The sequence below is a fragment of the Hylobates moloch genome, unplaced genomic scaffold (genome assembly GCF_009828535.3).
Source record: "Hylobates moloch isolate HMO894 unplaced genomic scaffold, HMol_V3 SCAFFOLD_10, whole genome shotgun sequence".
Taxonomy (NCBI): Eukaryota; Metazoa; Chordata; class Mammalia; order Primates; family Hylobatidae; genus Hylobates; species Hylobates moloch.
Genome location: NW_026652285.1, coordinates 56944613 through 56959793, shown reverse-complemented (window position 1 = coordinate 56959793; position 15181 = coordinate 56944613). Strand labels below are relative to the sequence as shown.

General features: G+C 41.4%; 1 protein-coding gene across 3 annotated transcripts in view; it reads left to right on the top strand.

Annotated features, from left to right (window-relative positions):
* The first annotated feature begins 107 nt into the window (after nucleotides 1–107).
* Nucleotides 108–15181, top strand: part of GKAP1 (G kinase anchoring protein 1) — an 80271-nt gene continuing 65197 nt past the window's right edge. The window contains exons 1-4 of one of the 3 annotated variants that reach the window (XM_032164385.2): nucleotides 108–488; nucleotides 895–1026; nucleotides 8955–9213; nucleotides 13922–14065. In XM_032164385.2, coding sequence (XP_032020276.1) covers nucleotides 8995–9213; nucleotides 13922–14065 — 363 coding nt within the window. In that variant the 5' untranslated portion in view covers nucleotides 108–488; nucleotides 895–1026; nucleotides 8955–8994. The remainder of the gene's footprint in view (nucleotides 489–894; nucleotides 1027–8954; nucleotides 9214–13921; nucleotides 14066–15181) is intronic. The other 2 variants (XM_058446183.1, XM_032164384.2) reach the window with 2 other exon arrangements.

The window sequence follows — 15181 nt, the reverse complement described above, 5'->3', positions numbered from 1 at the left end:
GACCCTGCCCGGCCCCCGTAGCTCCCCTTCTCCAGCAGGTGGTTCTGGTCCTCTCCCCCAACTCGGGCGCTCACGTCACCGGCGAACCTCTAACCAGCGCCAGCGCCGCTACCAACCGCGAAAATAAACAAACCCCCGCGCTCGGCGGACGCGCCAGGCCCCGCCCCCGCCCCCGCCCGGAGGCTCTCACGCCGCCCCCTGCGTCCGGGCTTCCCTCCACCCTCCGCCCGCCCGCCTGCTCGCAGCCGCGCTCTCCCCGCCCCTCACCGCAGCCTGCAGCCGCGGTCCGCCCCGGCGCCCCGGGACCCGTTAGTGCCCAGCCTGCGGGCCGACCGCGACCCCCGCCTGGCGCGAGCCTGCCCCCAGCTCTGCCGACACTTGACCCAGACCAGTCCCAACGCCCAGTGCGGCCGCCCGGGGAGCCGCGGGAGAGGCGGCGGCGGGGGGAGGAGGGAGAGGAGGGCCGAGCCGGCGGCCCGGGAGGCCCGGTGAGTACGCGGAGGCGGGCCCGCCTCGCGGGTATCCACTCCGGCACCCCGGAGGCGTAGGCAGCGGCTCGACAGCGCTCCCTTCGGCGCCCCGGCCTCGGGTGGCGGGGACTCGGCCTGAGGCGACGGGCCCCACTGGCCGGAGCCGCTGGGCAGAGGGCACGGGAGGGCCGCTCCGCGGAAAGGGCCGCGGCCCGACGCTCGGCGCAAGGCTCTGGGCGGCGGAGAGGGACTCGCATCCGACTCCCAGGCCAGCGGCCGCTGAGCCTCCCGAGACCCCGTGGGGGCCGCTCGAGTGACAGGTGCCACCGTCCCCTCCTCGCCTCTAGCGCCCGCGCTCCCTCCCGGGGAGCCGGGCGCTCGGAAATTTCTGGAGCAACGACCTGACTCGTTTTCTCCCTTTCAGGTTTTGAAGCCGCTTCTCCGCCCGAGTTAGGTTTCGCCCAGCGCAATTTCTTGCTCTGTGTACTTTGCGAATAAGTTTCGGAGCATCGGTTAACAGCTTATGGGTGAAATTTGGCTTTCATTCATGAATGAGGTATAGTGAATTACTTTTTGAATATAGTGCTCCTCCTCCTCCACCGCCAGCTATTGAAAAGTGATTTTTTTTTCTGTTATTGTTTGGAACAGCCTTTCCGAATTTTTGTCAGATCTCGAGCATTAAGGTGCTTCATAAATATTGAACAGTAATGACAAAAATAGTTTATCAAATTGTCTGATTGGCTTTTCTCTTACTCTTCTTTTTCACTCTTTACCTTCGCCAGATTTTTCAGAGTAGATGCTAATGCTTTCATTAGAAGGACTAATGAAAGATCGTCTGTCTTATACTAAAAAGCCGGAGACACTTTTCTTCACCATTTAGCATTGTCTGTTGTGTAGTAAATGTGCTTGGGATTGTAACTGGAATCATTTAATAAATGTGACTTGTAGCTATAAAAATATTTGAGAAGCTTTTTGGCAAATTAAGATATTAAAAATCTTAATAGAAATCTAGATTTCTTTTCTCAACAGATTTATAACACTATAGTAGCTTCAGTTCTGGAGTAAGAGCAAAACCCAGAAGTTGACCAAGAGAACATTGTGGGCAAATGAAAATACATGTATTTTACTCGTGGGAGAATCCCTCAGATCCTCACTCAGTACCTGCTTGTATTTTTTGATTAATTTTCTTGGCCTACAGAAAGTGGGAGCTGCAGATTGGAGAGGGGTCTCAGTACTTAACTATGAGGAAAAAATGGAGTTTGGGGCATACCCATTAGGTTTACATCACTTACAGTAAGTGTGTTTGGAGCAGAGTTTTAGTATGCACTTCACACTTGCTGATTGTGAACCCAATTTTTTTTCTTTTTCCTGAGGCGGAGTTTTGCTCTTGTTGCCCAGGCTGGAGTGTAATGGCGCCATCTCGGCTCACAGCACCTTCTGCCTTCCAGGTTCAAGCAACTCTCCTGCCTCAGCCTCCTGAGTAGCTTGGATTACAGGCGCCTGGCTAATTTTTTTTTTTTTTTTTGTATTTTTAGTACAGACGGTGTTTCACCTTGTTGGCCAGGCTGGTCAGGAACTCCTGACCTCGTGATCCGCCCGCCTCTGCCTCCCAAAGTGCTGGGATTACAAGTGTGAGCCACCACACCTGGCCTGTGAACCCTAATTTTTAAGAAGCCAAAGTGAAAGATACTGTTTGGTTATTTGAAGAACAGAACATGAAATAACACAATTTTTTATTTCACCAGGTGTTAAATCAGTGATACTTGGTGCCATTTCATATTACGCTCAGTTAATTTCAATCTAAGTTATATTTCAGTGAGGCCACACTAATTGGCATCTACATTAATATCTTTTTTTGGTCAGGCTAACTGGTAATGTTAATAGAAGATGGCTATCATTCATCTCATAAAAAGTGATATATTTGGTTGTTCTTGATTTAAGGATTTTATGTATATAATTGTGTGTGTGTGTGTGTGTGTGTGTGTGTGTGTTTTGAAGTTCCCTAACTGTGGTCTTCTGGACTGAGATATGGCTGCTGCTGTCTGTCTTGATTCTAGTGAGGTCATAGCATGGAGGGATAAAGTCATAATGGCAGTGTGCCTCCAAACCTTGGTAGAGGCCAAGACTACCAGCCACTTAGGAATTCTTCTGCTTGGGTCGGGTTTGGTGGTGCATGCCTGTAATCCCAGCACTTTGGGAGGCCGAGGCTGGAGGATTGCTTGAGCTCAGGAGTTTGAGATCAGCCTGGGCAACGTAGTGAGACCCCATGTATACAGAAAGAGGAAAAAAAAAGAAATTCTGCTGCTTGTAGCTTAGGCTATTCATTTTTAGAAGCAGTTTACTTAAGCAACCAATGCATCCTAATTCTTTTAAATTAACACTTTTGTTTTTTGGTTTTTTGAGACAGTCTCACTCTGTTGCCAGGCTGGAATGTGGTGGTGCAATCTTGGCTCACTGCAACTTCTACCTCCCTGGTTCAAGCGATTCTCCTGCCTCAGCCTTCCAAGTAGCTGGGACTATAGGCGTGCGCCACCACGCCCAGCTAGTTTTTGTATTTTTAGTAGAGATGGGGTTTCACTACGTTGGCCAGGATGGTCTCAATCTCTTGACCTTGAGATCCGCCCGCCTTGGCTTCCCAAAGTGCTGAGATTACAGGCGTGAGCCACCATGCCCGGCTGGCTTAAATCAACACTTTAAAACCAGATATGCTTCCTAGACAAAATTGGTTGTGGCGATTAGTTTGTTAGAATGGTACTTACCGTAATGAAACAACTTTGAACTGCTAATAATTGCTCATGCACATCTGCATTATGGGAATTGAGGATTGTCTATTGTGCACTTCACATTTTTCTTTTTCTACTTGTAGAGCACATCTTTCACTGCATAGATAGCTGTGTACTTGAAGAATGTAAACATGAAGAAAACACTAAGTTCAATAAAAGTGTCTTCTATGTGCCAGGTCCTGTGGTATTTGTAAGGGATAGAAACTCTTGTCTTTCAGGATCTTGAAATCAGGATCATAGGGGCTAGACACAACAAGAAAGATAATTTTTTTGGAGTCCATTCAATAATAGTAAGTTTAAAGTATGGAAATATTACAGAGGAGGGAATGTTTGACTTCAGGCACAGGTCAGAGAACGCTTCATAGATATGCTAGCACCTGAGCAGGATTTTGAGGAATAAATGGAAGTTTTCAGTGGAAGAGATAGATGACATTGTAGACAAAAGAGAACAGCATAGTTAAAGATATGAACAAGTAAACTAATAGTGTGTTCAAGAAATTTCAAGTTGTTTTTTCTTGGAGTACATGCAAAATCTGAAGAAAGAGGGTTGCTAGTGAAAGCCCTAACATATGCTATTACATTTAATAAGTCAAATAATTGGCTTTTTGGGTATGAAGTATATGTAAAGTAGAGACTTTGTTATATTTTTGACACTGCTGCCATCTTTTTTTTTTCCTTTTTCTTTTTTGACAGAGGGTCTCAGGCTGTCACCCAAGGTGTAGTGCAGTGGCACAATCACTGCTCACTACAGCCTCAGCCCGCAGGCTCAGGTGATCCTCCCACCTTAGCCTCCCAAGTAGCTGGGACCACAGTCATGCACCGCTATGCCTGTTGTACATTTTGTAGAGAAGGGGTTTTGCCATGTTTCCCTGGCTGATCTTGAACTCCTGGGCTCAAGCAATCTGCCCACCTCAGCCCTTCCAAAGTACCAGGATTACAGGCATGGACCACCATGTCTGGCCCGCTGCCATCTTAAGTATAAATTAATAGTTTTTACTAGTGGTAGTCATTACATTATGGAAGATAGTAGAAGATATATTTATTTATGGTGAACTGCCTGCATATTGAGAATGTGTGTTTATTTCACATTTTGCCCTGAAACATTTCTGTTTTTAAAATTATCTTGTGAATTTATTTTGTCTTCCTTCAACTATACATTATCCTTGAAATTAGTTTTATCATTTATTTTATGAGATAGGGTTTTGCTATGTTGCCTGGGCTGGTCCCAAACTCCTGGACTTAAGTGATCTCCTGCTTCAGTCTCCCAAGTTGCTGAAATTACAGGTGTGCACCACTGAGCCAAGATATCCTTGAAATTATTTTTAAAAGGAACTCAAAGGGAAGAGGGGAAAAATATAAATAAAATAATCATTAGATTTCTGCACCAAAAACCTGATCCGTGTAGTACCTTAATAATATGTAAATGTTTAATATACAGTATTAGCCACCATATTCATAGACTAATGTATGTAACTTAATTGGCAGTCCATTGTATTTTCATTTGCATTGTATGCCTTAATTATATTATGTGTATTTAAATGTCTGAGCATAGAAGCATCTAAATTTTAAAGACCAAGTGTATTTGAAAGAGAAAAAGTATAGAGAGGGAGGGAGAAGAGCTGTGTTTGAATCTGTTTATCCTAACATCTCTTAGATGTGACTGTATGTGGAGATGCAGAAGTTTAGGACACAAGACTGAAGGAATACTACCCCTAGCCATGACCTGAAATATAGTATCTTTTAAAAGCCTAATGTTTTCGTAGTCTTCCTATTTATTTCTTCTTAGCAAGATATAAAAAAAAAGTTACAGAGGAATTCCTGGATTGCATAACATAACTATCTTTTTCAAAATTCTGAAAAATTAGTTATCGAGGGTAATGTTCTCTTAAAAGTGTGCAACATATTCTTCTTCGATAGTTGCTCTCTGTCATTTGACTTGTCCATCACTGATGTGAATGGCCAAAGGCGTCTCATTGTCAATTCTGACCTGTAGTTGCCCTTTCTAAATTTTGACACAGGGCAAAAAAATCAATATTGTATTGATTACATTATGCTTAACTTTTTCAACTTGAGTATAGATAACCATTTTTTCTTTTTGAGTTTTTTTTTTTTTTTTTTTTTTTAGAACTAATGTCATTGTAGAGCCGAGCATGGTGGCTCATTCTTGTAATCCCAGCACTTTGGGAGCCTGAGGTAGGAGGATTGCTTGAGCCTAGGGGTTCAAGACCAGCCTGGGCAACATGGCAAAACCCTGTCTCTGCAAAAAATTAGCCAGGCATGGTGGCACACACCTTTAGTCCCAGCTACTCAGGAGGCTGATCTGGGAGAATCATTTTAGCCCAGGAAGTCGAGGCTGCAGTGAGCCATAATCATGTTACTGCACTCCAGCCTGGGCGACAGAACGAGACCCTGTCTCAAAAATAAACAAATGAATAAATAAGTGAATGACAGGATTTCAAATTCAATTGACCTTTCTAATTTCAAGTGTTTAATGACAAAGCTCTGGGTGACAGAAAGCATATGCATTGTTTGAGCAGTCACCTTGCAGCTAGATTTGATGCTGCTGAAAATGCATGTCACTGGCAAATGGGTAAAAATATAATCAGTATAGAGATTTAAGGCTGTTGCTTTAAGGAAACCTTGCTCACTAGATTTTGGACTCCCCCATTCTTGACTTGCTGCTTATTCTACTGTGTGCCTTGCTGTTCAGGCACCTCGAACATAATCTTCCAACAGTTTCACAGGCCTGTCTATGATAATGGGTAGCAGTGCATTCTGCAGTTGTCTGATGAGGTAGATTACTAGGACTTGGAGCACTTCCCTTCTCATAGTTGACATAACTGCAGAGCAGCATGTGCAGGAGCTACCCACTGAGGAGCACTGGATGAGGTTTCTTGTATCTGGAAGTGACTGGAACAGAGGCTTTTACTTTTTCAGGGGTTTCCTGGCTGCCCCAAGGCCTAAGGGAAACTTTATCTAAGGATACCCTGGTAAGATAGCTCTGCCTTATGCTACAGAAATAAAATTTCTATGACCCTTGGAGAGATGTTTCAGAATAGACATTTGTGAACATTTAACGCATGCAAATAATCCATATATGAAATTCACAGTTTTCGTTATCAGTCCTAGAATGGAAAGAAATTTTTTTGTGTAAGATATAAGTCTTGATAAGGCTTCAGTAGCAATCTGAAAATCTCAGCAGCTGAAAGCAGCGAAGTTGCTTTCTTGCTCAAGCTACCATGTCCACCACAGGTTAGTAAAGGGGCTTTGTTCATTGTGGTTGCAGACTTTACTAGATCTGGCTGATAGAAATTCCATCTCAGTATATGCTTCCACAATCACAGAAGCAGGGAAAAGAGAACATGTTGAACCACACACTGACTTGTAAAGCTTTTTAAAGTTTATATTTCACTGGCCAAAGTAAGTTACCTGGTTATACCTGCCTTCAACAGAGAAGTGATGTATAGTATTATTCCCCTTCAGGGAGAAACAGTGAATATTTGTGAACAGTAATACAGCTGCCACTTGCAATTAATAGTCCCAACATTTAAAATTGAATATAATGATGGTTGAACAGCTATATAGGATAATTATACCTTGAGTGCTCAAGAAAGTAAAATTTTATATAGGATTATTATTTTTTTTTTTGAGAGAGAGAGTCTGACTCCGTTGCTCAGGCTGGAGTCAGTGGTGCAACCTTGATTTGCCGCAACCTCTACCTCCTGGTTTCAAGAGATTCTCAAGCCTCAGCCTCTGGAGTAGCTGGGATTACAGGCATGCATCACTATGCCCGGCTAATTTTTTGTATTTTTAGTAGAGACAGGGTCTCACTATGTTGCCCAGGCTGGTTTCGAACTCCTGGCCTCCAGTGACCTGCCCACCTCGGCCTCCCAAAGTGCCGGGATTACAGGTGTGAGCCACTGCACCCGGCCTATAGGGTTATTTTAATAAGATATGTTGAGGTTGAAGCAGAATTCATCTTTTCCATAATATTTCTGGAATTTCTTTTCCATTTTGAAACATTTTCTCCTTTGTAATAACTTATGAAGCTTTCATTCTCATGCTTGTAGAAAAGATTGGAGCCAAAAATCTGTCACAATTTATCAATGTGGTATCATCTCTACATTGTGATATTTTATCTTGATTTGCATATTTCTAGGCACAGGAGCAATTTCTTAACACGAGATTGTAATAAAAATGCCACGATTTAATGACGGCTAGATGGCATCTTCAGACATCAGTTCTTACTGTGATTTTTCTGCACTGTATACTAAAAACTTGAAATATTTCCAGATATTTTTCTGGTTACTTAAGGTGGAAGATTGAATACATGCTTCTAATTTTTCTTCCCTCCTGAAAACATACAAACGATAGTGTGTGGTTAGCTTTCAGAATGGATCTTAATGATCCTTACTTCTTAGTATTCACCTTTACATAGCCCTTTCCCACAATGAATAGGGTGGACCTGTGTGATAATGTGATATAGTGAGAAATATATATGTAACCAGTGGGATATTTTGGAAATGATAGCAGTTCATTCAGATATGATCACTGTGAATCAAGGCATAGAATAAAACTATAAAGAAAAGCAAAGGAGTAAGTTATACAAAAATCAGGATACTTGTTATCTCTGGCTGGTGCAGTGGGGGAATGCAATTGGAGAGAAGCATAGGAGTCAGTTAACATTTTGTTAACCTTTGTGCTGGCTACTTGGAGTGTTCATCGTAATTTTTTCAAACTGAATACTTTATTCTGTTTTTACCTGAAACATTTCAAAATACAAATTTCTGAGTCGCCATTCTGTTAAGACAATCTGTGTCTTTTTTAATTAGAAGAGTACTTCGTCTTCTGGTTGTTACAGGGCTTCTTAATTTGGACTTTCAGAATAAGGTTCAACAAATCTAGGTCCAGGTGGAGACTCAGCCGCTGACTTCCAGAAAGAACTAAGGGAAGTCACATAACCAACTTAAACTCCACTTACCTTAGCTGTACAACTAAAGGATTTGGATTAGGAACTACTAGGGGACTTTTAAGATCCCTTCTAAGTCTAAACGGTTGTGGAAAAGCTGACAGCACACGGAATGAAGCTACACTGACCTATGCTTGCATGGAAACTAGTGAACTAAAACATAATGTGGAAGGCATTTTGAAAAGTTTCCTTTGGTTGAGAGAATTTAAGCTCTTTATTTTTGCGATCAGTTCTAAATCACAGTCTCTAGAATCAAACCTACGGTAGTATTTTATATGTGATAACAATGGTATTCCGTCTTTACTCCTTTTTTTCTTGTATTGGAAGTTGGGAGTTAACATGTAGTTGGACTAAAGGTCTTTTTTTTGTGTATGATGAAAAAATGATATTCTTTTCCACTGTAAACCATATTGATTTAGGATGTTCTCTATAAGTATGTATATATTACAGAATGATTGAGAGAGGAAGACCATGAATTTTTAAAGTATACATGGAAAAATGAGTACATTATATCTGTGAAATCTCATATCATTTTTCTATTGTAAAATGTTATATTGTTTACTTAAATATAAAAGTATGTTATTGCTAATAGTGCTGTGGGTATTAATCCAAATTTACTAAATCCAGTGTCAGAAGAAATTTATTTTATCTACATATGGTTGTTTTAGAATCTACAACAGATTTTACTCTGTGTTTGTTTACCCATCTGCCTACTCTTCTGCCTCCCCACAGAAATTATTCTTGACAGAAGTATTTTAAAAGAAAAATCTTTATGATGGCCTCAGCAGTACTTAGTTCTGTTCCCACCACTGCTTCTCGTTTTGCCCTGTTACAAGTGGATAGTGGCAGTGGCTCTGATTCTGAACCTGGAAAAGGTAAAGGTCGAAATACTGGAAAGTCTCAAACTTTAGGAAGCAAGTCAACTACAAATGAGAAAAAAAGAGAGAAAAGAAGAAAAAAGAAGGAACAGCAACAGAGTGAAGCAAATGAGGTAACACTTACAATTATTTGTGTTGTCTGCTTTCCCAGTAGATGGTAATCATCCTGAGAACAGAGACTATCTTGTTCCCCTATGTGTCCATAGTACCTGTTCCACAGGTACTCTGAAAATGTTACTTCAATGAATGGATGTGAATTTGTGTATATTTAAAATCAAATGTAATGATCTTTTCTTTTTGAGACAGGGTCTCACTCTGTCACCTAGGCTGGAGTGCAGTGGGACGATCACAGTTCACTGTAGCCTCAACCTCCTAGGCTCAAGGTATCCTCACACCTTAGCCTCCCAAGTAGCTGGGACCACAGGCACACACTGCCATGCCTGGCTAATTTTTGCATTTTTTGTAGAGATGGAGTTTTGCCATGTTGCATAGGCTGGTCTTGAACTCCTGGGCTCAAGCAATCTGCTTGCCTCAGCCTCCCAAAGGGCTGGGATTACAGGCGTGAGCCACCACACCCTGCCTGAACATTTTTAAAGTACGTTTTTTCTGACTGTGGAAGTTTGTGTGTTCATTGCATAAAGTTTAAAATAGGAAAGTCTTAAAAGGAAACAAAGGTCATTTATAGATATGACCAGAGATAGAACCAATTAATATTTTGGTATGTGTTTTCTGTACACATACATAAATTTATATGAATATATACATGTATGTATATATCCGTGTAATACTTAAATTGGGGTATATAATAGACTGTTTTATAACTGGCTTTTAAAAAAAATTAATCATGAGTGGTTTTCCATATTAGTAAATACAGATCTCTGTTATTTTAAATGAATCCACAGTTTACCCATATTTAATTATGTGGTTATTTCATACTTTATTTAATTGAACTCATGATAAGCATTTGGGTTGTTTCCTGTTTTTTACTGTTACAGGCAAAAATCATACGACTAGTTTTTGTTTTTTTGAGACAGGGTCTCACTCTTGTTACCCAGATTGGAATGCAGTGGTATGATCTCGGCTCACTACAACCTCTGCCTCCCAGGCTCAAGTGATCCTCCCACCTCAGCCTCCCAAGCAACTGGGACCACAGGCACACACCACTACGCCAGGCTAATTTTTTGTATTTTTGATAGAGACAGGGTTTCATCATGTTGCTCAAGTGATCCACCCATGTTGGCCTCCCAAAGTGCTGGGATTATAGGTGTGAGCCACCGCGCTGGCCTCTTTTTTTTTTTAAGAGAAGACAGAATCTCTCTCTGTTGCCCAGGCTGGAGTTCAGTGGCATGATATAGCTCACTGTAGCCTCAAACTCCTGGGTTCAAGCAGTCCTCTCGCCTCAGCCTCCCAAGTAGCTAGGACTACAGGCAAGCACCACCACACCCAGCTAATTTTTTTTTTTTGTAGAGACAGGGTCACAGTACATTGCCCAGGCTGTTCTCAAACTCCTGGCCTCAAGCAATCCACCTGCCTCAGCTTCCCAAAGTGCTGAGATTACAGGTGTGCAACACTATTCCTGACCCTCTGTAACTCACATTGAATGTACATTTTTATGCATTCGATGGTCATTTTTTTTTTTTTTTTCTGAGATGGAGTCTTGCTCTGTCGCCTGAGCTGGATTGCAGTGCTGTGATCTCAGCTCACTACAACCTCCGCTTCCCAGGTTCAAGCAGTTCTTCTGCCTCAGCCTCTTGAGTAGCTGGGACTACAGGCACGTGCCACCACGCCTGGCTAATTTTTATATTTTTAGTAGAGACGGGGTTTCACAATATTGGCCAGGCTGGTCTGGAACTCCTGACCTCGTGATCCGCCCGCCTCGGCCTCCCAAAGTGCTGGGATTACAGGTGTAAGTCACTGCGCCTGGCCCATTTCTTTTCTTTAGAGTAAAAACTGTGTGGAAGCCCCTTTTTTCCTAGACATCCTTAGCATTAGTTATATGGCCAACATTTAATATGCCCATTGTTTTTAAAAGAAATTCTGAAATACAACTCTAGTATGTGTTTTGTTTTAATAGAAGGAGCAGTTGGGTATATAAGGACCTTTCTTTTTATTATTTAATGAAAGAAGTAGTAAAAGTGTTCTATTCTCATAGTAATGTCCCAAGACTTAGAAAAAAGCCTTTTCAGTTTTTTTTTTCTGTTACATTCCCATCTCCATTGCTTTCTAAATGTTCTTTAAAATGCCATCCACACAGTAACTTTAAGGGAAAGATATTTTCCTCACTAGATGATAACCTTTCAGAAGTCAGATCTTTCAGAACTTTTGATTGCCCACCATTTTCTTTTAGGAATTAAGATGATTTGGGGGAAACAGAAAATAAGGCAATAATGGAGTTTATATTAGAGAATAAGAAAATATAAAACAGAATGAGTGTGAAGGATCCACCCTTTCCACTTCAGCCATTTGCAGTTCTATAAGCCTTTACTTTCTGTAAAGCAAACAGTAGCCGACCTACCAGTGCTTCATTTTCAGCAGGATCTCCTTCTGAATGTCCTTTCCAAATCAGAAACCAGCTACTTACAGTGGTGTTTCTATCTTGTTCCCTTTTGTAGAACAATGTATTTGGTAAAAACCACAATTACTTTGCACCAACCTAATATTACCAGTTAAAATTGTTGATCCTCAGTTGAAAGCCTCTTTATTAGTTTCTCAGGGCTGCCTTAAAAAAAAACCACAAACTTGGTGGCTTAAAACAATGGACATTTATTTTTTCACAGTTCTAGAGTCTAGTAGAGGTTCAAATTCACACATCAACAGGGCTATTCTCTCTCTAAGACTCTGAGTAGAATCTTTCCATGCCTTTTCTAGCTTCTGGGTGGCAGCTGTCAATCCGTGGCATTCCTTTGGCTTCCTGTGTCCTCACCCCAATCTCTGCCTGTGTTGTTATGTGGCATTCTCTGTGTATCTGTGTCTTCACCTCTTTGTATAAGGATACCAGTCATATTGGATTAGGGCCCAACCTAATTCAACATGACTTTATCTTAACTTGGTTACATCTGTAAAGACTCGATTTCCAAATAAGGTCACATTCAGAGACACTTGGAGGTTAGGGCTTCAAGGTATCTTTAGGGAGGATACAATTTGTTAAAAACTTAAGACAAATTAAATTGAACACTTCAAATGCGCAAAGACCGATTCACAATTCAGCAGCCCCCAGAACCAGAATAGGTTCAGAGCTACTCCTGGGCTGTTAGATGGTCAGATAGTATTTGTGGACAGAAAACGGAAGTGAGGTACAGAAACAGCTGGACTGGTTACAGCTCCACCTTTGCCTTATTTGAACATGGTTTGACAGTTGACCACCTGTGATTGGTACAAAAGTAGGTTATAGTTTGTTTATACATTGTTAGGTTACAGTTCACTATGTATGGAGAAACTTTCAAGTTGAACTTAAAATATGTAAGGAGGCAGTGGGGGCCGGGCGCAGTGGCTCATGCCTGTAATCCCAACACTTTTGGGAGGCTGAGGTGGGCGGGATCACCTGAGGTCAGGAGTTCAAGACCAGCCTGGCCAACATGGCGAAACCCCATCTCTACTAAAAGTAGAAAAAGGCCGGGCGCGGTGGCTCACGCTTGTAATCCCAGCACTTTGGGAGGCCGAGGCGGGCGGATCATGAGGTCAGGAGATCGAGACCACGGTGAAACCCCATCTCTACTAGAATTGCTTGAACCTGGGAGGTGGAGGTTACAGTGAGCGAGATTGCGCCGCTGCATTCCAGCCTGGCGACAGAGCGAGACTCTGCCAAAAAAAAAAAAAAAATATGTAAGGAGGCAGCTTTAGGCTAAACTTTTTTTTTTTTTTTTTTAATTGCTCCTTGCGGAACAGGGCTAGCTCATGGGCAGTATGCTCAGAGTCTGCTGGCTAAACTTAATTTAACAAATTCAGTTCATAACAGCCTCTCAGTATTTTTCTGTCTTGTTTCAACTACTTTGTCTCAGATTATTTTTATCATTGGGAGTGGCTTGGCTCATACTGTTTTAGTTGATTATGTTACTTTGTGGACTAGGCCCTGTATTTTTCAGGACTAGCAAAGTAGTTGTCAGAGTTGCTTAGGCGATCTCTCACAATTTAAAATTTTAAATGTGTATGCTTTCTGAACTGTATTGTTTGGCATTTTATTTTATTTTTATTTTTGAGACAGGGTCTCACTCTGTCACCCAGGCTGGAGTGCAGTGGCGTGATCACTGCTCACTGCAGCCTCAACCCCCCGGGCTCAGGTGATCCTCCCACCTCAGCCTCCTGGGTAGCTGGGACCACAGGTGTGTGTCACTACACCCAGCTAGTTTTTTTGTGTTGTTGTATTTTTTGTGAAGACTGGGTTTTGCCACATTTCTGAGGCTGGTCTCAATCTCCTGGGCTCAAGCAGTCCACCTGCTTCAGCCTTCCAATGGGCTAAGATTACAGGGGTGAGCCACTGAGCCTGCTGTGTTTTGCATTTTAAAAGCGCACTTGTTCTACTGTTTTCTACTCCTATAAACTTCTTTTTAGTAAAGAAGAATGATTAAAATGGTGGTATAATAGAGTATAATACATTTTTCACTTAATCATTTTATATATAGATCTACCAACATTATCTCAAATGCTGGCAAAATTAACATTCTACAAAGATTATAGAAAACACAAATAATAACTTTAGTTGTGTGAGTTAGCAAAACAAGTGTTTGGAGTAGAAATATAAAAATACCATTTTTGTATTAAAAAAATCATTAGTATCCCAGGATTGGTAAACTGAATTTAATATATTTTTTGTTTGTTTTATAGCTCAGGAATCTTGCTTTTAAGAAAATTCCCCAGAAATCCTCCCATGCTGTTTGTAACGCTCAACATGATCTCCCATTGTCAAACCCAGTACAGAAGGATTCACGAGAAGAAAATTGGCAAGAGTGGAGACAAAGAGATGAGCAGGTACAACTAAGTAAATAAAATTGCTTTGTTTTTCATTGAATTTATGGATTTTTCAGATGGCAGTGCCTCTGAATTCATGTCACCACTGTTCTGAGAAGCAATTTATATTGGATTAATTCATATTTGCTGCTTTTAATAAGAGGTTCTGGTTTTGATCTACTCAAAAACAAAAGTGATACATTTGTTGTTTATGTTAGTTTTGGTAATACGAAGCAGTTATTTTGTGGTTTTAAAAATCATCTGCCTTTTACAAATCAGGGAGAGACAGGGAAGGTAGGGAAACAGTATTAAATTATTCCAAGTAAGAAAATCACATTTGTAGGGCAGAAATCTCTTATTAAAAATACACAGTGACTAGGCTGGGAGTGGTGGCTCACACCTGTAATCCCAGCAATTTGGGAGGCTGAGGCGGGTGGATGGCTTGAGCCTAGGAGTTTGAGACCACCCTGGGCCACAGAGCAAAACCCTTTGTCTACAAAAAATGGAAAAATTAGCCGGGCATGGAAGCGCACACTTGTGGTCCCAGCTACTCAGGTGGCTGAGGTGGGAAGATCACCAGAGCTCAGGAGATCGAGGCTGCAGGTGAGCCATGATTTTGTCACTGCACTCCAGCCTGGGCAGCAGAGTGAGACCCTGTCTCATAACAAAAAACAAATAATACCCAGTGACAGTTTTGCTTAAAAAAGAAATCCTTTGGGAAACTTTACTCTTGTTTGTTTCTTTAACCTGTTTACGTGATATTTTGTTCTTCTATGTCTCTATTAAATGTCATTAACAACCAAATAAAATAGATAACTCATTAAGACCAGTACATATCTTTTTTGTGTGTGGAGTCCAGGAAAATAACATACTAAGCCTGGAATGTACTCTAGGAGATGCTACATGTATAGTAAGTGATGAGTTATTTATTTGCCTGTCAAACTATCATTTGATGCATTCAGAATGAGTATCATTCTAGCAGATGTTAGGTCTAGTAGAGTGGCTATTTCTATCATTCTTGGGTTACTAGTTTTAAAATAAATAGACTATACTAAGTTATTCTCCTAACATAAACTATGCTAATTATAACATTTTCTTTAGGATTTTGCAGTGCCTCAGGCTCATCATTATGAGCAT